At 42.0% G+C, this 23,703-nt stretch overlaps 1 protein-coding gene and 1 pseudogene across 1 annotated transcript in view; both read right to left on the minus strand.

Annotated features, from left to right (window-relative positions):
* CLTRN (collectrin, amino acid transport regulator) overlaps positions 1-20,580 on the minus strand; it is a 37,365-nt gene extending 16,785 nt beyond the window's left edge. The window contains exons 1-4 of the mRNA XM_054471314.2: positions 20,458-20,580; positions 20,077-20,135; positions 14,758-14,843; positions 605-718 (exon numbers count right to left, since the gene is read on the minus strand). Coding sequence (XP_054327289.1) covers positions 605-718; positions 14,758-14,843; positions 20,077-20,135; positions 20,458-20,515 — 317 coding nt within the window. The 5' untranslated portion in view covers positions 20,516-20,580. The remainder of the gene's footprint in view (positions 1-604; positions 719-14,757; positions 14,844-20,076; positions 20,136-20,457) is intronic.
* Positions 9,115-9,444, minus strand: LOC129024340 (prothymosin alpha-like; annotated as a pseudogene).
* Positions 20,581-23,703: the final 3,123 nt, after the last annotated feature.

Here is a 23,703-nt window from a genome sequence, read left to right on the forward strand (position 1 = left end):
AAATCAAATGAACTGTGTCTAGTGGAACATAATTTGTTACTGCCTGAAAAATAGACTGATGCATCCTTCTGTAAATGCATTTTGCCATTCCTCACTTTCTATATACGGGTGGTTCCTTGAAGTCTCCTTGAAAAAGAATTTAACATCTTACTAGTGCCCTCATTAACTGAGATAAAATTTTTGATAGTAATAATGTTTAGTTTGCATGAGAGTCATGATTTTACCTTTTTTTAAAAAAAAATTATCTTTTTAAAGTAAAGACTATATATTGACCGAAAAAGGTAAGCTATTGGGTCCCTAACTTCTGCTTACTCAATGCTGGTGGTACCACCACCCCCTCCAGCTGTGACAATCAAAATGTCTCCAGACATTGCCAAATGTCTCCAGATATTGCCAAATGTCTCCTTGAAGGCAAAATTGCCCCTGGATGAGAACTACTGATCTATACTCATCTCTAACAGAAACTAACAAAATGAAATCTTTGTCATTTTAATAAATAATTCATGTGTGAAACAGATAAAACTCTTCAATATCTATTTTTAAAAACAGTTGAATTAATCAGCAAATTGATTGACTAATAGAAGGCATATTTAAGGGTGATTACCTTATGGCTGATTGCACCTCAACAGCAGGAAGGGTGTGATTTTTTGAAGGGTCTGTAACCACAAACCAGAATGATACCCTCTGGGTTACATTGCAAAGTAGGACATGGGAAATTCTGCAGACAGTGGAAAGAAAAAATATATGAGAAGAATATCATACCAAATGGCATTAAACCGTTCACTCTGATGCTACTACTATCTTAAGAGACATCTTAGCTATGTTTAAAAAGTCATTTCTACCATTATGAAGAATGATCTCAGTAAGAAGAAAATTATATAGGAAATTCCCATTGTTTCAAAATCATATACTTGGGGATCATTCCTTATAGGGAATAATAGGGAATCTGCCAAAAAATAATAATAGTCAGTGGAGAGCATTAGGGATCTCATTCTCCATCACCGGTTGGTGACAGCCCCCGTTTCCCCAATGCTTGGCCCTCTCTGAACCGTAGAAACCTTTGGTATTTTCTCATTCAACTCTTTTTAGTGCCCTGCCCATTCAGTCTTCCACCTCTCAGATCCAGAGAGGATCTGCTGCCCCCTCATGATTCAATACTTGCTCTGTCTGCATCTACTGTCTCTCTTCCACCCCAGCATCAGGGCCAAGACAAAAGGCACCTTCTGTGTGTACTTTTGAAGAAAAAGTTCTCAAAAACAAGTTTCTTTTACATCGCCTTGAACGAACCTCCAACTTAAACACTATAATCAATTCACCAGCAGTCTTTGAACTCTTTGTTTTGCAGTTACAGACTTTTCAACTGCAAATTGGAAATGTGACTCACTCTCCTCTGTATTACCATTAAAAGTGGAAGGGGAGAAATGACAATAGTGTTCAGAGAGAGACAATCTATACATGGATGTACTCAGGCTGGAAATTATAGGAAAGTCCACATAAAATCAACATTGCCAATGCTAAAACAAAACCTGATGGCTTTCCCAGTTTACTTAAGAGCAAAATTGCAAAAAGCAACATTAACATCCATCCTAGAAGTATCTGATATGAGTAAAGGATTTGTTTAGAGCATCCAAGTGTATTGTGATCATTTTCACACTGATCAAAGAGAGCACCCTTCTGTCAACAGGTATCTGCAGTTTTCAGGACCTGGCAGAAATTCTTCTATGTTCTGTCTTTAAAGGTCAGGTACAAAAGTAGAGGTAGCTGCCAGGCCTCTCTGCCCAGAGCTGAGTGTCTGGGACCATGAGTAGGAAGGATTGAGGCTTGAGCCTCCTTGGTCCGCCAGACAGCATGGGGCACCACCCGCCCCTTCTGCAGCTGCACGCCGCAAAGCTCTGGCCTGGCCGTGGCCTCCCACCCCATGCTACACTTGGTGGCCAGCCCGTACCCGGCCCATGGCGCCTCGTGCACTTTCTGACATTTTGATATCAAGGGTCGCTGGTCACTGAGCCCCGACACTTGATCTCTGGCCCTGACCGCAGATTTCCGAAACTTCTGGCAGCCCAGTGTCTACTGGAAGGTCCAACCCACTGCCCTGCTCTCATGGGCAGCTACCTGAGCGGCTTCCTGGGCTGGCTCTGGGCCAGAAAGCCGCGCCCCCACCCCCCCACCTCCGCACCAGAAGCACTGGGCCCTACTGTCCAGGCCCTTCCTCAGCTCCCAGGTCCAGGAGAACTGCAAGGTCACCTACTTCCACGGGAAGCGCTGGGTCCGCATCCAGCCCCTCCCCACCGCTCCCCCCAGCTGGGACTACGCCCGCATCCGCATCCCGGAGAGAGATGGTGCCTGCCCGCATCCGCGTCCTGAGAGAGATGGTCCCCGAGGCCTGGAGGTGCTTTCCCAACAGGCTGCCACTGCTGAGCAACATCAGGCGTGATTTCTCTGAGGCTCGCCTAGCCTACATGAAGCGGTGGCTTTGGACCGCCCGCCACACCCCCACCAGCCTGTCCGCAGCCTGGTAACCATGAAAATCGCCCCGCCCGAGCCCAGAGGGAGCCCGACGCCCAGGCCATCTGCCTTCAGGTCTGTGATGAGAAACGGAGTGGCCCATTCCTTTGTGCCCGGGTCTAGGCCGCTGAGCAGAGGCCCCCACTCCCAGGCAGCGTTGTCTCAATCCTTCCTGGCGGCCGCCTGCCTTGCTGAGGATATGTGGCCGCCAGGCGCCCGGTCGCCGCAGGAGCGCTGGGCCTGCGGTTAGCACTGCCCTGACGCCTCAGGCTTGCCTGCACCTGGAAGGAGCTTCGCCAGGTGGCTCATGGCATGAGCCTCTGAGCACACCCAGCCTGCTGCCCGACTCCAAGAGTCAGGCCCCTGCCACCACCTCCTGAGCCTCCAGCCCTCAGCACCTTCACCCTACTGACCGCGGTTCCACCCCCACACCAGCCACCGGCCCCACCGGGGCACTTCCCACTGCTCCAGCCGACCACTCAGCGAGCCCCAGGCCCACTTCTCCTCTCCCTTAAAGCCCTTCCCTTGCCCTTGCCCATTCGCTCCTGCCTTCTCCCTGGGGACAGAAGGCATGCTTCTCCCCAGTTTCCCCAGATTCTGCAATAAAATGTTTGTTGTTGTTAATAATAATAGGTGTCTTTATTACAGAGATTGTCATATTCTTTCTTTCAAAGACGACACCATGGTTTCTCCAGCTTGGCACTACTACTTGGGCCAGATGGTTCTTTCTTGTTGGTGGGGGCAGGGGAGAGGGGAAGGGGGAGGGAGGAGCGGGAAGCTGTCTTGTGCATTGCAGGGCCTTAGCAACACCCGTGGCCTCTCACTTCTAGGTGCCAGCAGCGCACTGACAGTCCTGACTATCAAAAATGGCTCCAGGCGTTGCCAAATACTCCCTGGGAGGGTAGAGAGGTCAAAAGTCATACTGGTGAAGAACCACTGAGGAACAGTGACCTCTACTGGCAGAAACAGGCAAGCCTGGTCCCCCAAAATGAGCGGTTTTCTAACACATATCAAAGACGTAGGGACAAACCAAATGAAGTGGCGCATGCTGGACAGAAAACATTTTCACCAGTTTTCTAGAATGCTTGGGGTGTGAATGATTCCTGTGGTCTGGTCTTACTAGCAATCAGGAAATGCAAAATTGTTACAAATGAGCTACTATTTTAAACTTTTCAAATTGGCAACGATTTAAAAGTTAAATAATACCAAGGGCTGGTAAAGACGCATGGAATTGGAATCCCAGGTGACACTGTGGAAGCAAGGAGTCCAGCCACTGTGGAATGGCATTTGGAAGTGATTCCCAGAACAGAAAACGCAGCTACCAGAAACCCTGTGGCACACATACACAGACACTGGTGAGGATGTTCTTTGCGGCACTCGTCACCATAGCAGAGAATTGGAACAACCCAAACGTCCATCAGTACGGGACTAAAGTAAATATAGTATATGCTGTCACGGGAATACTGTTCCACAGATTAAAGGAAAGAAATAGCCCAGGGTTTCTCAACATCAGTACGATCAGGCCAGATAATTTTATGTTGTGAGGATACTATGTGCTTTCCAGGTTGTTTAGCAGCAAATCTGAGCTCTATCTACCAGGTATCAGGACTACCTCCAGTTGTGACAATCAAAAATGGCTACAGGTGTTCCCAAATATCCCCTGAAGGACAAAATCACCCCCTGGTGGCAACCATTGAGCTAGAGCTACATATTTTTTTAAATAAAAGAATAGATCTCGGCCCGGCACGGTAGCTCACGCCTGTAATCCCAGCACTTTGGGAGGCTGAGGGGGGCAGATCACGAGGTCAGGAGTTTGAGACCAGTCTGGCCAGCATGGCAAAACCCCATCTCTACGAAAAGTACAAAAATTAGCTAGTCATGGTGACGCACACCTGTAATCCCAGCTACTCAGGAGGCTGAGACAGGAGAATCGCTTGAACCCGGGAGGCGGAGGTTGCAGTGAGCCGAGATCTCGCCACTGCACTGCACCCTGGGCAACAAACAAGACTCCGTCTCAAAAAAAAAAAAAAAAAAAAAAGAAAAAAAGAATAAATCTCAAAAATACACCATCAAGTGAAAAAGATAAGAGGTAAAATATTATGCGTAGTACATAACATTTATATAAATTAAACAAATACCAAATAGAATTTCAGGCATAAAAGGCCAGAAATCATGTAGGGAGTCATTTAGTTACTTTGCCTGTATTATTCTTTCCATATAAAGCCTCTTTAAGTACTGTTCAAACATGAATTTCATGGTATTCCCCATTAGAGAGCCATAGAATACAGCTGTAAACAAAGCAAAATCCTTTATCTCATGGAGCTTGCTAAGGAGGTGGAGACAAAAAATAAACAAGTAAATAAATGCATACACTGTGGAGGTGTGAAGTAAGTACTATAAAGAAAAAAAAATAAAAGGAAGGGCATACAACTCCATCAACACAACTATGGCCCCAAATACTTTTCTCTGTCTCCAACACTATGGAACTATACCATGAATACAAGTTCTTTAAATTTATTCAAGTCTCCAATGGGTGGCAACTCATACTTTAACACATCACCTCAGCAAATAAAATGAAAATATTTTATCTACTTAGAAATAAAGATTTCCAAAAGATTAAAATTTTTGCTGAAAATATTAAACTTTACATTTTCAATGGAGACAGTTATTGTTAGATAGAAAAAGTTCCTGGACTGAAACTCTAAAAACAAAGCTTTTATTTTGAAATTTACTACCTGCCAAATGGTGGTCTTGAGACAAGTCATTTCGCTGTCTATGAGTTACTAGGAAGGGCTTGAGCTCTTAGTGTGTCAATGGGGGTTTGCTGTTGGCATTTTGGGTGGGAATATTATGGGTAACTGTCTTGAGCCATTCACCACACTGATTATCTCTCTTCCCCGCCCTTTAAATGCTACAGCACTCTACAGTCATAGATATAACCCCCATACAGATCCCATTTCCTTATATTCCATGGGCAGGGGGCGGTCAGTACCAAGTAAGAAACACTTCTAAATCCCTTCAAAAGTTTCAAGGTCATGAAAACAAAGGAAGACAGAGAAAGTGTCACAGAGTGGATCAGACTAAGGAGAAATAGATTCCTAAATAGAAAAAGGACATTAGTAGAAAAAGTGAACCAACCTGAATTTCTTTGTTTGGATAAGTCTACCGTGGTTATTTAACATGATATCATAAGGGAAATTGGGTTAGAGCAGGGTTTCTCAATAGCACTATTAACATTTTAGCCTGGATAACTCTAGGTTGTCGGGGACTGTCTATGTTTTGTATGATATATAGCAGCATCCCTAGCCTCTACATACTAGATGCCAGTAGCACATCCAATTGTGAAAACCAAAATGTCTCCAGAAATTGCCAGATATCCTTGGGAGCAATTGCGGGGAACCCCCCCACCAAGAGGCCCACACTTGGTGGGCCTCTCTATATTAACTTTGTAACTCTTTTGTAAATCTTTTTTTTAAATTAAATACACAGACATATACATACATATAAGAGCAAAGCAGTTATTTAAAAAGTTGCCTGGGCACAGTAAAAGTATCTAAAAGAAAAATAAAAACTAGGCAATGTTTTAATGCTCTTGACTAGCTTCATTGATAAGGAGATAACAGATTTAAAAAATTTGTTCGAAATTAAGAAATCTGTATTCAAATGCAAGATACTGGTACCCACCAGCATAAGGATGGTATTAATAGTTACCTGAAATTTTTTAAAATTCTTTCTGTTATACATTCAGATGTAAAATTATTTATTATGATGACTTCCATCGTACTAGTTTCTTAAGCATCATTTCTCTAAGATTGATATAAAGAGAAAAGGTAAATAGTTTTGGCTGTTTGTGGTCTTCTTCAACAGGAGAATGTTGTGTCCTTCCTACATGATGTTTCTGCCCAAATATGTAACTCATCTCAAGATTCTAAGCAAACAAAAAGGTAACCTAATGTTCAACAAATGTCACCAACAGATATATAACTCTACAGACGTGTTTATATTTTGTTCACATACATGCAGTTGAACTGGGAATTAATAAGCCCACTTCCCACAGTAGCAATGTTGTGGGAAGGGGGCCAGGGGAAAGCCTAGCCCTGCTCTGAAGGCAGCAAAGGCTGTATATGAAGATGGAGACACACTCTGGGCTGGCACTTCCTACTTGCTTGGATGATGCTTTCAGAAACTAACTGATGTCTTGGCCTCCCCAAGAGTAAGAAACCGAGGTCCAACAAGAGCTAACACCCAGGCAACAGGGAGCTGCTTCTACTCTGGCCATTGTGTGCCAAATCCACCATGGGAGCATCCTCCTGTGGGACTGAGGTGAAAAAGAGAAAGAAATTGGGGGGATGGGGGGACACGGTCTTCTTGTGTCCACTGCACCTCAATAGACAGGCCTCTGGTTTAAGAGCCAGGATGTTAAACATGCTTCATTCACTCACAACTATTTACTAAGAGCTAACCTTGGTTAGCCAATATGGTTAGGGATATGGTTAGGAAAAGAGTTCCTACTACAGTGGCCTTTAGATTCCGTGCCCCATCCCATGCAGGAATTTAGTGATGCTAAGACTCTTGAAAACCAAGACCCGAGTCTTGAGCCCACCAGAGCATTAAATACCAAAGTGGAAGCCAGTAACCCCCACCGTGACAGAATTTGCACCTAGTTCCATTCCCTGTGTGAGAATAGACCCAGGACATGGGGAGGACAAAGAGCTTCTAGATTTCACATGGCTTGTCTGCATTCTTTGTCAGGAGGGTCTCTAATCCCTGCCCTGATTTGAACTTCATGATCTCCAAGCAAAGAGCACCTGTTTTAATTTGATCAGTTGCAGGGTCACTAGGGAGATTATCAAATATTTTGTCCATTTGCAGCAGATTTCTCTGTGCCCTACGACATGAGGACATGAGGCCCAAGTCTGTCCTGTGCTGTAAGCCCCCATATTCCTGAAGCTTTGCCCACGTGGATTCAGTAAGTGATTGGGGGGAAAAACGGATGGATGAAAGAAGGTTAACATCTCAGTGCTTCTGACATTATTCCCAGAGAGACAAACTGAGGAAGTAAATTGGTCCAGGGCTGTAATAACAGAAAAGAGAGGCAGAGAAGGAAGGAGAGTACTTTCCAGAAACTTTGTCTACTCATCTACAAATACTCAGACAACAAAACAGCACACAGAACTCTATGGTAAAAGAAGAATCCTGAATATACTGTAGATGAAAGTAGCCAAGAAGAACTGTAAATGTGAGGGCAGAAAGTTGGTGCTAGAAAGGAAGTAACATGAAGAATGACTGCACATAGTTCTGTAATTTATGTATTAAGGAACCAAAGGATACAAATTTCTTCCAGTTATAGATTATGTGCAACTAATGTGACTTCTCCATGGCCTTTCTTCCAAATGTGACTACATTGAATGTCCTCCAAGATTCGTACAGAATGAAAAATTGATCAACTAACAAGCATTTCTTGAGCTAAACATGTCTTTTTAAAGCATGTTTTGATGTCATAAATAAACTGAAATGCCATTAGCACAACTAAATAAAAATCCTACATTTTCAAGATTTTAAATATGAATGAGTCCAATGGAATTATTTTTTGTTGTTGTTAGAGCAACTCAGCGAAACAAAATTCCAATTTATTGTTCATCATATTGTTTCACACATATGTCAAAGAGGCCAAAAAAATAAACAGCAACTTCACAGACCAAAAAAAAGGCAGGGAGGGGAGTGAGAAACCTTTTACCTTTGGCCTTTTTAACCATCTCATACAAACTTATAGTACTGCTAAGTTCATACATAAAAAAAGATACTGGAACACTCGGAATAAGATTTTTTTGTTGTTGTTGTTGTTTTTGCTTTTCTTCAAGGTTTGTTTTTTCTTTGAACTGTATCATGAACATGGTCACACCACAAGTAAAGTCAGAAGTAAGACAGAGAAAGCTCTGAAGGCTGGTTTGATCATTTGAAAGCATTAAAAATGGCTGACCCCTAACAATATGTACAAAAATATACAATGAAAATAAAAAATATTGCCGGGTGCAGTGGCTCACGCCTGTAATCCCAGGACTCTTGAAGCTGAGGCGGGCAGATCACCTGAGGTCAGGAGTTCGAGACAGCCTGGCCAACATGGTGAAACCCCGTCTGTACTAAAAATACAAAAATCAGCCAGGCGTTGTGGCAGGCACCTGTAATCCTTGCTACTCGGGAGACTGAGGCAGGAGAATTACATTAACCAAGGAGGTGGAGGTTGCAGTGAGCCAAGATGGCGCCACTGCACTCCATCCTGGGTGACAGAGCGAGACTCCATCTCAAAAAAATAAAATAAAATAAACAATGTAAATAAAAAATATGAACAAATTTTTTTCTTAAAGTACTTTTAAGGAAAAAAGCTGAGCTTTGGAAGTTTGAGTTCTTTTTTTTTCCTCCCCTGTTGAAAATTCTTGTGGTTTGGGTTGGGTGGTGAAGAGTGCTTGTCACATGAAGGTGGTGTTGCCCGGCAGGCCTCTCTAATTCAAGATGACTACACTTAGATTCTGAAACAGGGTGAAGAGTGAATGGATCACGGTGGCCTTTTCTTTTTTCTTTTTTTAAATTTAACTTTTTCTTTTTTGCTGTCTAGTCATCCTCATCAGTCTTCCGCTTCTTGGTATCAACGTTGTCATCCTCAGCATCTTCAACTGCCCATTTGCCCATAGAATCCTCAGCTGCCACATCTTCATCTTCATCCTCTTCCTCACCATCACCTTCTTCCTCCTCCTTTTCCTCCCCATATTCTTCCTATTCTTCTTCTACCTCATTGTCAGCTTCCTGTTTCCCATTTTCCTCATTAGTGTTCCCATTACCAGGACCATCTCTTCCCTTCTCTGCCTCCTCCACAACTTCTTTCTTCTCCTTTAAGACTTTGGTGATGATCTTGGAGCTGGTGTCCACAGTTGCATCTGACATGGTGGTGCACACCAGTGACCAATGCAGTGGACTAAAAAGAAACCAAGAGTTTGGGGACTGGCAATAATGCAGAGTCCGAGAAGGGCAGGTGTGGCTGCAGCAAGCTGGAAGCCAAACCCAGAAACAATGCAAATATGGCTTTTCAGAGCAGCCAGTGAGCTGATGGAATTATTTGAATTCACTTTAATAATCATTTTGACCAATTGTTTTTACCAAGAAATTATATTAATTCATACATAAGTGACTTCTTTCAGCAAATCATGAAAAAGAGGTAAAAATGTTTACTCCTTTTCCTCAAGTGTGGAAAGCCCTGGTCTGAAGGTTTCTCTAAGAATTGGCTCCACTGCCATTTTTCATCAATGGCGCCAGACAGGGCCAACTGCCTCCAAAGAGTGGTAAGAATCTGGCTCTTGTTTATGGAAATCAAAAGGACTAAATAGGCGCTGGGCTGCTGTTTTACAAGCACAAGACCGTTAATCCCCTTACCGTGGATACAACAGCACGTTGTTCCTTTTTAGATCACAAGACTTATCCTTGAATAATTAGGCAGAGGGAGAAATTCATTATATGTCCTACACCATTTAACTCAGAAAGAGAAAGCCTTGCCTGAGTTAGACTTTACCTTTCTTGCTAAAAATGATAAATTATCTAAAAGTTGATGTTTGAGTAAACTAGGCATATTAAGTTTCCAGTTGACCTGGGAATTAGACTAAACTTTGGATTAGATTATAGCTTCCTTAGAAATTCTTTTCAACATTTTAAAATTTCTGTGAAACTGTTTTAGTAAATCTGGCCTAAATCATATTTTAAACAGTTGAAAACACTTGGTTGCCATCTTCAATCCAAGTTCCAGGAAAACCTCAAGTAACCTCAACTAATGAAACCAGAACTTTCTCTTAACTTCATTTTTCCATCTATCTCCCATTCTGCTCCTAAAAAAATACAGCAATAGCAAAAAAAGCATTTAATATCAGAAATTGTGAATGATGATTTTGAAAGAGTTGTCTTGTTTCTGTCACATTTGATCTATCTTTCTACAATGTCTACCAGGGCTAGGTTCCTGGGTGTGGACCTGGTGCAGTGTGGGACCTGGTCTTAGTCCTCATTCGAATCTCAGTGCTCAGCACGTAGCAGGCTTTCAGTAGAGGTCACTTAATCCTGTGGCTCCAGCCACAGCAGTGTAGTTCCACGGGCTGGCCTCATGGACAGCAGTGAAGGAAGAGGTTGATGTTGCTCACACTGTTCCCTTTGGGCACTCTGTCAGCTCCTTCTTCCTCACCTCTTGACAGCATCTGGGGCAGATGGTGTGGCTTTCCTGTCACTTCCGGCCGCTAAGGCATCCAGGCCAGTCTAACCAAAACTGCCTTCCTGCCTCTCACATACAGCTGCTCTCCTTCCAGCAGTTCTGGCCAGAGCAGGGACCTGAGTGGCGGGCTCCAGCCATTTCCTCCGGGCTCCACTCCCTACTCCTTCCCTGCCTGTGCTCCCCTCCAACATGCTTCATTCTCCTCGCTTAGGGACAGGAAAGCAAGATGATGGGGGCGTCAGATAGATAAGGAAAGGCCAAATTCTTCTTCCTGGATCAGGGTCCTTGTGGTTCCCCCGCTGTGAGGGGTCTTCTGTGGTAGTGGGCGTCCAGATGCTCTCCACTCAAAATGCTCCTGTGGGGCCTTCAAGGGCCCCTCCAGGGACCTCTACACTGCATCTTCCCCTGACATGGGTGACACGCTCTGACTGATTTCCTCCACCCCACCTCGGCTCTGCCTCCAGGGGTATACACCTCCAGCCTCACTCTGCTGCCTTGCCTTGCTCTGTCTCACTTAGGGACATGGGCCCAATAGGCAGTAACTCTATCCTGTTCCCTTCCAAAGCCTCTGCTTGGCCCCAGGAATATATTCAAGTGCAGACTGCTCAGAAAACTGCTCTCTCTCTCCCCAGTCACAGGCACTCAAGCCAGCCTTCCACCATGAGACTTCTCCGGCTAAGAGGTAGCCACCAGTTTCTGTTCCAGATACACTCTCAGTGGCTAGGGACACCATCATATTCTCTAGAACTCCAGCTACTGCTACTCTAGTGGCAACTTGACGGGGTCCTGAGAATGTCTGCAAGTTGGGGAGCATCCCTCCAGAAAATAATATGCTAGTCTCCCTTCTTACAGACAACTGTATCCTCTATGAGCACTTCTCTACCTGACTTCAGGTAGGTAGGGATGCAAACAAGAATATCACTCCAAACACATCATCACTCGTAAGGAATGGGGGCCAACTCATCAGCATGAACTCAGTTGTCAACAGCCTGGCTGGCTACACTGGGGAATCTGCACAGGAACCCATTCCCAGCCCTGTTCAAGTCCTAGGGGAGTGGAAATGCCACAGCCCTCTCTGCAAGCCCACACCCTCAGCCTCTCTGATCCCCTTAGGGAATCCCTGGTTTCTCTTCCACTGCCTGCCTGCGGTGATGGTAACAGGACTAGATCAGCTCTCCAACAAGACATCATTTCCTTTTTCATAGCCACGCAAGCTTCTACTGTAAGTATATGCCAATTGTACGTTTCCAGACAGGAAGAGGCATGCTCAGGAGACAATGAGCTCTGTATCATTGGTGGTGACCAAATTTGATATAAGAGATGTTGTAGATATCACCCTGGGTAAAAGGTGGGATGAAAGTGAGACTATATTATTCTGTTAATTACTTGAATATCTTTGTTTTTAATTCATGTGATTTAGTTTATTTTTGTGCTTTACAGTTTTCTGCAATATTAGTGGATAAACAATGGTGGGCGGGGGGAGACAATAAACAGCCAGTCCCCAAAACTTGGATCCTGAAGCTATCCTGGAAAGGAATATTTGCCACACTCCTTCAGTCTGCCCACATTGGCACCAAAAGATTTCTGGAAGGTGGCTACTGGTATCTTCCATCCACCTGCCACACTGGAGAGAAGCAGCCTCTCCGCAAAGCTATTTTCAATCCAATCTTGCATTATGTGGTGTCCTTTCCCATAGCTCTTCATGTAGGCGTGCAGCTTCCAATATGGCAGTGCATGTGGAATCCAGGCCAGCAGCTGAATTGCATCTTAAACACATCTCGCTCGTCAATTCATCCCCTTGATAGCTGTATCACCAGAACTCATACTGCCTGACTCTTTACAGAAAAATGTGTACTGACCCTCAGTCCAGTTTTGCAGTTTTGATTTTTACAACTGACACTGGCAACAAAAGCTTCTACTTTTGTTGAAGGTGCCATTACTTGCAATGGCAAAAACCACAATTACTTTTTCACCAACCCGATATATATCCAGTGTACCCAATTTTTTTTTTTTTTTTTTTTTTTTGAGACAGTCTCACTCTGTCACCCAGGCTGGAATGCAGTGGCACCATCATAGTTCACTGCAGCCTCAAACTCCTGGGCTCAAGTGATCTCAGCCTCCTGAGTAGCTGGGACTATAGGTGTGTGCCACCATGCCCAGCTAATTTTTGCATTTTTTGTAGAAACAAGGTTTTGCCATGTTGCGCATGTTGCCCAGGCTGGTCTCGAACTCCTGGGCTCAAGTGATCTGCCTGCCTCGGCCTCCCAAAGTTTTGGGATTGGAGGCGTGAGCCACTGCACCCAGCCCCAGTGCCCAATTGTAAGTCAAACAACCTTTCAAATAAACCAGATCAGATATTCATAGACTCCTACAATGATCCAGATTCTGAAGGAAGATATTTTAAAGGTAAACTCCCAAAAATCAATCTGAAATGTTATATACTTAAATTAAATTTTCCTAAGAATGGAAACACTTAATTTAACTTAGTCATGTACTAGGTGAAATGTGATCATTTAAAGTAACTAATAGTGCCATGAACACAGCAATGTATAAAACTTGCTTACAAGAAGGGCTAGAAGAAAATACAAAGAGAATATTTAAAGGGTTACCATTGTGAGATAACCAGTGGCTTTTCTTCTTATTTTTTTCCTGTTCAATTTTTTGTAATGTAATCACCTTATTTTTATTGAAAAAAGTTATTATAAATAATTGTGAAAGAATGCTGCAGTTTAATGGCATGAAATACAATATATATAATTTTAAGATCTATAAAACAGGAGTAGAACTTAGGGCAAAGTTTTGTTTTATTATATACCTTCTTTTCATTTTTTGAATCACGTTAATATATTATTTTAAAACATATATTTAAAATATACGTGTGTATACACAAATGTGTATGTGTTCATTTTGCTCCCTCAAATTCCACTCTTCTGTTTCATTCTTTATATTCATATCCCATGCATCAGATATTGTGGATGTGAGGGAGACCAATTAATAGTAATCATCTATACTGGGCCTTGAATTATTATAGAATTAAGACAAAAAGATTGTACAGATGGGAGACCAAAATAAAAGGCTAGGTTGGAGGATATGACTTTAATCAGCAGGCAAATTTTCTTCCTAATTAAAAAAAAATCCTGAAATGAAATATATTCACCTCCATTATCTCAAGTAGAGCATAACTGAGGCAGGTATTGTCCTGTACTGGAGTAACACACAAGATATTTAACCCTTCATATAAAATGGCACCTACTAAATGCTCCTCAGCTGCAAACAGCAAGTACAACCTTAGGGTGTATGCACCTGTGCATGCAGGGCCTGGTTCTGTACTTAGCTAGGGAGTTGCATGAGAGATGTCTGCTATCATTTGGGGACGGCTACCTCACAAGGAGAAAGGAACCCATGCCCAGGTTCTCCTTCCAGCTCACCAATCACATAAGTCATTTTACCTCTCAAGGGAGGAGTGAAGAAGGGAATAGAGAAAGACCAGGAAGGTTACCCTCATCACAAATAGAGAAAGAAGGAAACATCATAGACAACATTCCTCCAGAAGAATAGACAAAAAATATAAAACTATTAAAAGTCATATTAAGTGCTTTTAAGAAAATAAACAAGGTACTATGATAAATACCAAGAGTGGAAAGAACTTATACACACTTAGGTTATTTTCAAAATAAGAGTAAAATTCTGTGGCATCTATCTGCAAGAAAATTATATATACATATATATATACACACACAATAGAAATGTAGAAAGCTTAGAATATATAGCTGCAATTTTGAGGGATATTTATCTTCATATTATCTATTAAACAAAGAGCATTGTTGGAACATGATATAAACTGTAAGATGAGTTAGATTATAAAAGTTATTTTTAAGTTTAATAAAAATGTGAATCCCTTTGAAAAATTAGCTTAATAAATTATTCTCAAGATCAAGGTTTGAAATAATGCACTATCTCAAATAATACTGTAAATAATCAGTTAAGATTTCTCATTATTTGCTTACTCTGTTGCTTCTCTGTTGGGAACTTTTCTCATGGAGAAAGCTACCATCGCTTTGAAGAGGTATTCTTCATTGGTATCCCAGGCATACTGAAAAAGAAGGAAAACAAAGTGTATGGGGGAAAATATGGTCCATTGGTTCTACTTGTACCCACAGTGGCTCTCCCTCTCTCTCTCTCTCTCTCCACACACACACACACACACACACACACACACGTTTCTCATATATTAGATACTGGAGACCATGATAAATTATATCCCCATGTTTGGGGTAGGGTTTCTTGGACATTCTAAGTTTGGTGTGTCTCCTGTTGCACTATCTTCCTAAGAACCTGCAGCATCAGTAGCCAGCCAACAAATAGGGCATTTGGACATTTCATCCTGGCCATACATAGTCCATTTTCATTTCCTTCCTCCCTTTCTCTTTTCCCTCATAAACTCCCTCCCAGTTGCCTTTATTAACATCAGTACAATTTTAAAAAAATTTTCTTAGCCAGAAACTTTAGTGTGTGTGCGTGCATATTATGGGCTGAATTTTGTCCTCACCAAAAAAATTTCATGTTGAAGTCCTAACTTGCAATACCTCAGAATTTAACTCTATTTGGAGACAGGGTCTTTGCAGTGATGATTAAGTTAAAATGAAGTTGTTGGAGTGGGCCCTAATCCACTATGATTGGTGTCCTTAGAAGAGGAAATCTGGACACAGAGGGAAGATGATATGAAGACACAGGGAGAAGACGGCCATCTACATACAGGCCAAAGAGAGAGGCCTGGAACAGATCCTTCCTTCACAGCCCTCGGAAGGAACCAACCCTATGACATCTTGACTTCCAGAACTGAGAGAAAATAAATTTCCGTTGTGTAAGGCACCCAGTCTGTGTTACTCTGTTATGGCAACCCTAGCAAATTAATATAGTATATTTGACTCACTCTGCTCCTTAATGCAGTAAATGCAAAAAGCCTGAGGCAAAAAGAAACTGAGCTGTTTAAGGACCACCAAGGAGGGTAGCAACTAAAGCAGAAGCAGGAAGGGAGAAAGTAGCAAAAGCTGAGGGGAAGAAGTTGGTGAGGGTGGGGGATTGGTATATCACAAGGACATTGTCAGGATTGGGGTTTCACTCTGGGATGGGGAAACATATTTTACCATTACGGCCTTTCTCCTCTTTGGTGGCAGGGAGGATAGTAAGTAAAAATAAATGACTCCTAAATAATAACAACAAAAAATGTATTACTCAGTTACCTTCTCTGGGTAAGGTTTATGACTGTGCTATACTTTTTCCTTTCTCCTAAATATTTTCATAGCATATTCTTTTTTTGGAAGGGAGGAGGGATGGGGTCTTGCTATGCTGTCCAGGCTGGTCTCAAATGTGTGGCCTTAAGTGATCCTCCTGCCTTGGCCTCTGTAACATAGAACCTTAAACTTTCTTCAGTTGCTTCTTCCACTTCACCATTTTCTTCTTCAGTCCTACCTTATGTAACTCTGCTGTAAGATGTTACCATAAAGAACAGAAAAGGGGGACAGGAGTGGTGGCTCAAGCCTGTAACACTTTGGGAGGCCAAGATGGGTGGATCACTTGAGCCCAGGAGCTCAAGACTAGCCTGGGCAACATAGTGAAACCCCATCTCTACCAAAAAAAAAAAAAAAAAATCAGCCGGGCGTGGTGGCATGCACCTGTAGTCCCAGCTACCCAGGAGGCTAAGGCAGGAAGATTGCTTGAACCTGGGAAGTGGAGGTTGCAGTAAGCCAAGATCATGCCACTGCACTCCAGCCTGGATGACAGAGTGAGACCCTGTCTCCAACAACAACAACAACAACAACAACAACAACAACAAAAGAATGGAAATGGAAAAATCACTTTTCTCACATGCAAACGTTAAATACTGCATTTTAATGTCAACTTTAGGTCTTATTTGAAGTGCTCCTTCAATCTTTTGATGTGAACTTTTCATTTGATATTATACTATGAAAGTTTAAAAGTAACTGATTGGTGGCATAGCTCTTTGTTTTTGATAATGCATTTTTTTCCGAAATTAATTTTATTCAGAATAAGAGTAGCTATGATCTAACCTAATAATAAATGAATAAAACATGAAGAAGAAATGGGTCTGATTAAAAATAGTGCAGAAACACTATTCAGACAGGGAAGGCTTATTAACAGAATGCAGACACAAGGAATAAGCCTGCTCAGGAACAAATGAGAATAATAAGCTCAGTGCAGAAAATGAAAATAAAGATGTTAGCCAGCTCTCCCTGGGACATGAATTTCAGTTGCTTTTCAGATCTTGGGGACAACTTGACCTGATCTCCTGTTCTTCCATTTGTTCATCTCAAAAACGAGAGCATAAGCTGGCTGGGTAGGAGTCCAATTTTGGTCACAGAACAAAGGCCCAAGCTATTTAGATCAGAACAGGACTGATGCAGTTCTAGATTGGGTTGGGTATCCTGCCAGTGGAACCAACTTATCTTGGGCAAGTGTGAAAGGATTGAAAGCTTGTGCATTGGACGTAGTGTATTTCTCCCAGGGCATTCAAACACTTCAAAGAGAGAGCCTCCACTTATAAAAGGAATTGAGCACATATATTAATGAGAAAATGTACAACTTAAGAGAGGATAAGGTAAGAGTTACTAAAGCTAAACATCTGTATACTTTATGATCCATTAATCTACTCCAGGGTAAATACCCCCAAAAAAGAAGGCATACGAAAAATACACATATAAGAATGTCCGTAGCAGCTTACCTACCTGTTGTGCGTACACTTGACACATAATAGGTGCTCAATGTGAAATTGAACACATCTTTATATCCCACGTGTGGCTTCACAGAGCAAATGGTACAAATTAATTGCATATATTTATCTATCAGTTCAGATTCCTTGGTTCCTCATTTCAATAACATGTGCCAGGACCTTACATGCCCCAGCTTACCTTGCTTTTTGCACACATCTAAGAACACTCAAGCCATGGCTAACCCCACATTTTAGGTAAGTAATTGGCATAACCAGAGAAAATTACAGAACAGGGTTAGTTGGTTTAACTCTAAATTCATGATGACCTACCCCCAAATTGCCTGGGAATCCCTAAGTTTTCACCATCAGTTCTCTTTCTCATGGGTCACATAACTATTTCAAACCTCTCTCTAGAGAGAGAACTGATGGTCAACGCTTTTTTTTTTTAACCATTTTTTCCAATGTTTTCCCTCAAACCTCACTCTCACTAAATGGTTTTGCTTCATAATTTATAGATACATCTCATCAATTTCAACTCTCCCATCCTCCTGACATCAAGATACAACACTTCCTCCATAGACACATGTCTTAGCCGCCTCCTCTCCTGAAGTGCCAGACAGAACTATGCCTATCAGAGGCCATTTCCGTCACTTATATTAGGAACACTTCTCCTCTGCCCTTCTCAGATGTAAACAATATCAGTTCCCCTCCATTCTGTGTATTTAACTCTGACTGGAGTCTGTTCATTGTCTTTTAACCAAGCTCAAGACTTTCTCATTAAAGCCATAGCAAAGAGCTGTTGTTTTGCAACAGCAAAAACAAATCATTTTACTCAGTCTTCCTTTCTTCTACCACTTCTATCTCTTTCCAGCCCTTCACAGCCAAAATTCTCCCAGGAGTTGTCCACACATCTGTTTCAACATGTTCACCACTCATTTATTTTTTAACTCCCCACTATCTGCCTTCCAGCTCCTCCACCCCACGAAAAGAGCTCTTTCTGAAATCACCATTGACCTCCATATTGTCTAACACAATGAGCATTTTTCAGTCACCTTCTGGCTTGGCCTCTCAACAGCATTTGATGCTCTTGAACACTCCCTACATCTCAAAATGAAACTCCCTAACACAGCCCACACATTCCTTGGCCTGCCTGCTCCTCTCTCTTTAAGCTCATCACCTGCCATGTTCCTCCTCACTGCCCCAATTCTAGATATTTCTGCCCTCTTTCTAACCTTTACTCTCACCAAGATCCTTCCTGTGATAAGCCCTTGCACATGCTGTTCCCTCTGCCTTTCCTTCTTTCATTTCCTGGTTCACTTCAACTCATGCTTCAGACGTCACAGTAAGTGCCAGGTATTATGGCCCCTGACAAAGCCCAAGTGCCCTTGTACTTCTTCCCGAAATACTTGTCAAGATTGCACATTTGCATTTGGTTTACTGAATATTTAATAGATGACCAATTCTACTACTACTATAAGCTCCACAAGCGTAAGGACAAGCCTTAATCACCATTACATCCCAGCACTCAGCATGGTACCTGCTATTAGAGGATACTGGGATGGCCAACCCTGCACACTAGTAGAGGCAGTGTATTCTGCACTCAGACTGCCTGGGCTCAAATCTTACTTCTGCCACTTGCTGACTTGAAATATTGAGCATGTTACTTAATTTCTTTGAACCTCAGTTTTCTCATCCATTCAGTGGGAATACGAATACCTGTACTACTACCTTCCTCAAAGCGTTGTTATGATGGCTAAATGATTTGATAGGAGTAAGGTGCTTAGAAGAGCCCCAGCTAGAAAGTAAGATAAGTTCTCAATAAATGCTGGCTGTTATAACAATCATTACTCATTGAGTCAATAATAAAATAACAAATTGATGAACTGGCCTGCAAACAGAATACCTCTAATTTTCTTTAGCACTCTTTTTTCTGTTTCTAGCCTGAGGCATCTTAACGTCACCTTCTATTGGGGAAAAAATTTTGCAGACCACACTAGGAAACTGAAACTAGAATTAGACAATACTGTCTTTTTAATTCAATGATCTTTACCATTCCTATAGCCACATGGGCCCTATGACTATTTTTTAAACTTCTATTTCATAAGCATATATTTCATATGTTACTTTGATAATTGAGAATAACTGAAGAAACTTCATGTTCAAATTGGAAACTTTTTGTGCTATGAAAGACTTTATGTGGGTAGAACTATCCCTTATTTTCAATGGTAGAAAATCGAGGCTAACAAAATTCAAATGACCACAACGGTGAGGAGTAGACCCAGTCCAGACCTGAACGACTGACTCACGCCACTTGGCTTCACTATCCTGAGTTGAGATGCTGGTTTTTTAAGTTGTTTTGTGTGGCACAAAACTTCACATATTGCCTAGCATACACTACCGATTAAATACTTTAGGCAAACCTACTTTATTAAAAATTCATATTATTCTATAATCTATCTTTAAGAGATCAGATTTGAGGTCTTTAGAAATATTTATTCAAGATTAAGGTAACTATGCAGACAGGCCCATTATTAGAGAAAGCACAGTGTTATTAGCAAACAAAAATGTAAAAAGAACACTCAGGTGCTCCACTTACTGCTTTATCTCCCAGAGCTGTTCTGATACTAAGTCTCACTTTAAAAGCATTTTCTGCACCTGCCAGAAAAGAAAAAAGAAAGAGCAGTACATGATGATTAGGATCTGCCAAAACAGAGTCTGAAAAATCCTAATATGTAATGCAACTCAAACTAATGGAACAAAGAACTACAATTAAACAGCCCCAAATACTCCTGGAAGTTTAACCTAAATCATCTTAGACAGTTTAATATTTTCTTTCAAACTCATTAAACACTCACTGCCCCAACTTTCAAGCCACAACATGTCTGCAGATTTAGAAAAATAAAGAGTTCTTTCAGTCGATGACTTGTCAAACATGTAGAAAACTGTTCATCTATTTTTAAATTTCAAGGCTACATACCTGGTTGACAGAGTTCAGCATGAATAGCAGTCACCAGAAAAAAGAGCAGCCACAACATTCTTTCAGGGTGGAAAACACAAGGCAAAGTGAGAAAAAAAAAAATCCACGCTGCACTTAAATCTGCCTTAGCCATTCTGTGACCCGGATTAGAATATCAGAGAAACAAGCGAGCCACCACCTAAAAGGTTTAATGATTAACACCCATCATTTGGGTCAACACTTCCATAAAAACAGCCCATCTCCTGTCAGTTATTTATGAAAACTTGTTTGGAAAACAGACTAGTTGTTTTCCCCACTCTGACTCTACCTCAAAAGAATGTCTTCTTTGCTGACTCAAAGTTGGAATCCTCCCCTGACCCCTTCTGCGATTCTCTGGTTACGTATATGATGGGAAGAATTGAGTCCTGTCTAGAGGTTTTCTTGACATGCACTTCCCACATTTTCGAGGCTGAGATACCTGGTTCATAGATAGGCTATCCTCACTCAGGAAACAAACATGACTCCCTTCTCTCTGGTAAACAAAGGGTGCCCTCCGTGAAGGGCCTCACCCGACTCTCACCACAGCGGGTGAACATCCCAGGAGAGCTTCGGAGCTTCCTCTTACCTACTTGAGGTTAGAGGGTGGGAGGAGAGAGAGGATGGAAAAACTACCTATTGAATACTATGCTTATTATCTGGGTGACAAAATAATCTGTACACCAAACTCCCATGACACACAATTTACCTATATAACAAAACTGCACAGGTACCTGCACATTCACACATAGGGAATGACTGTGTTCAGCCCTGAGGTCTGGCACTTGAATTAAATCAAAGTTAATGATACAGAGCAGCACTGTCCAAGGGACATTCTGTGTCGATGGGAATGTTCTGTGTCTGTGCTATCCAATATGGCAGCTACTAGAGGTAGGAGGCCATTGAGCACTGGAAATGGAGCTAGTGTAGCTGAGAAATTGAATTTTTGTTTAATTTAAGTAGGCACATGTGGCTACTGACTACATTGGTCAGTACAGCAATACAACAGTAATTAAAAGTTACCCACTCTGAAGTACCTTCACTGGGTTATTTCTCTAATCCTCAGACACTTCACAATTGTTATCATCATCTCACATGGTAGGGAACTGAGGCTCCAGCGTTGAAGTCATTGGCAGCAATGGGATGAGTGGGATGGGTGTCACTTTACCAGCTAGGTTGACTTACACTTGAACCCTGTCTCCACCACACCCAACTGCTCTGCGTCTCTGGTCATCATTGGTCAAAACTGGAATTGATCAAATCCCACATAGTCTCACTGATAAGTGGGAGCTAAACATTGAGTACACATGGACACAAAGAAGGGAACAACATACACAGGTACCTACTTGAGGATAGAGGGTGGGAGGAGGGAGAGGATCGAAAAAGTACCTATCGAATACTATGCTTATTATCTGGGTGACAAAATAAGCTGTACATCAATGACATACAATTTACTTATACAACAAACCTGCACATGCACCCCTAAACCTAAAATAAAAGTTTTAAAAAACCCTGAAGTTGCAACAAAACCTCAGAGATGCTCTGAGAATTAAGATAATGAGTGTAAAAGAATCTTTCCCCGGTGTGCATTCCACAGATGCCAATCGACGCCCTGCCCAGAGGTTGATGTCAGGGCTTTCCTCTCTACCATGCTGCCTCTTCATAAATTCAGTCCCCAAATTCCACCCCATTCTTCAAAAGTCATGAATGGCAGAATTAGATTGGGTGACTCTGGTGTTAACTAGAAACACTGGATTTTCAAAGCAACAACGAGGAAAATATCAACAATGAGACTTCTGCAGCACTTTGAGAAACACATCATTTCTCCCTCCTTACAAAGGTGGTATTTTATTGTAAAGGACCCACGTCCGTCAGCTAAATCCAACTGAGGAAGCTTTTTCTCTCTCCTTCACCTTGGTTGCAAGGACACGGAGTCGGGAAAAGCTGTACTAAAAGGAGAGGCAGCCACAACTTAGCCCAGCCATCCTAGCAATGTCACTGTATTAGGTGCAGTGGAAATTTCCAGAAGGAAGAGCTCACCTAGCTAACATCTGAAAAAAATAAAGCCAGACTAGATGAAGTCATCTTGGGAAATGTTAAACTAGATAAAGTCATCATGGGAAGGAAAAGTCAATACACATAGAGATTGTAACAAAGCATTTTATTTACACCAAGGAAGAAAGCTATGCTAAGAACATAGAAATCTGCTTCAGCGGCTGGGCACAGTGGCTCACACCTGTAATCCCAGCACTTTCGGAGGCCGAGGCAGGTGGATCATGAGGTCAGGAGTTCAACACCAGCCTGGCCAAGATGGTGAAACCCCATCTCTACTAAAAGTACAAATAATTAGCCAGGCGTGGTGGCAGGCGCCTGTAGTCCCAGCTACTCGGGAGGCTGAGGCAGAGAATTGCTTGAACCCGGGAGGCGGAGGTTGCAGTGAGCCGAGATCGTGCCACTGCACTCCAGCCGGGGCAACAGAGCGAGACTCCATCTCACAAATAAATAAATAAATAAATAAATAAGAAATCCGCTTCAGCTTTCCTTTAGCCTTACACTTCATAAAAGTATCAAGTGGCTTTCTTTGGCTTTTACTTAGTCAACGATGTAACTAGGGTTGAAGACAATAGAACACTGAGTCTTAGTGTAAGTCATTCATTTGAGAAGACAATCTCCTTTGAATGATGGTTTCTCAATGTTTGTTGTATCATCTTTTTAAAAAGAGCAATAGAAATTCTTTTTAGAAAATACAAAGCAGCACAAGGAGAAAAGTAAAAATCACCTGTAATTCCACCAGCATCAACGAATGACCAATTGTCAATGTTTTCTAAATATTTGGAACATATCTTTCTGCCTTGTGCTTTCTTCTTTGTGTAAATACATGTACATTTCTTCTTAAAAACAAAACTGGGGTCATGCTATTATGCAGCTTTGTCATCTTTGTTGAACTTAACTGTGTTTTGTTGTTGTCTGTTGTTTTTTTTTAATAGAGACAGGATCTTGCTCTGATGCCCAGGCTGGAGTGCAATGGCACCATCTTAGCTCAGTGCAGCCTCGACCTCCTGGGCTCAAGCAACCCTCCTGCCTCAGCTCCCAGAGTAGAAACACAGAAATCTTCTTCAGCTTTCCTTTAGTCTTGCATTTCTTAAAAGTGACAAATTTCTTCATAAGCTTTTAGTCATCTATGTAACTAGAATCGAAGACAGTAAAATATTGAGTTTCAGTCAGTGTAAG

This window comes from Pongo pygmaeus, chromosome X (genome assembly GCF_028885625.2).
Source record: "Pongo pygmaeus isolate AG05252 chromosome X, NHGRI_mPonPyg2-v2.0_pri, whole genome shotgun sequence".
In the NCBI taxonomy this organism is placed as follows: Eukaryota; Metazoa; Chordata; class Mammalia; order Primates; family Hominidae; genus Pongo; species Pongo pygmaeus.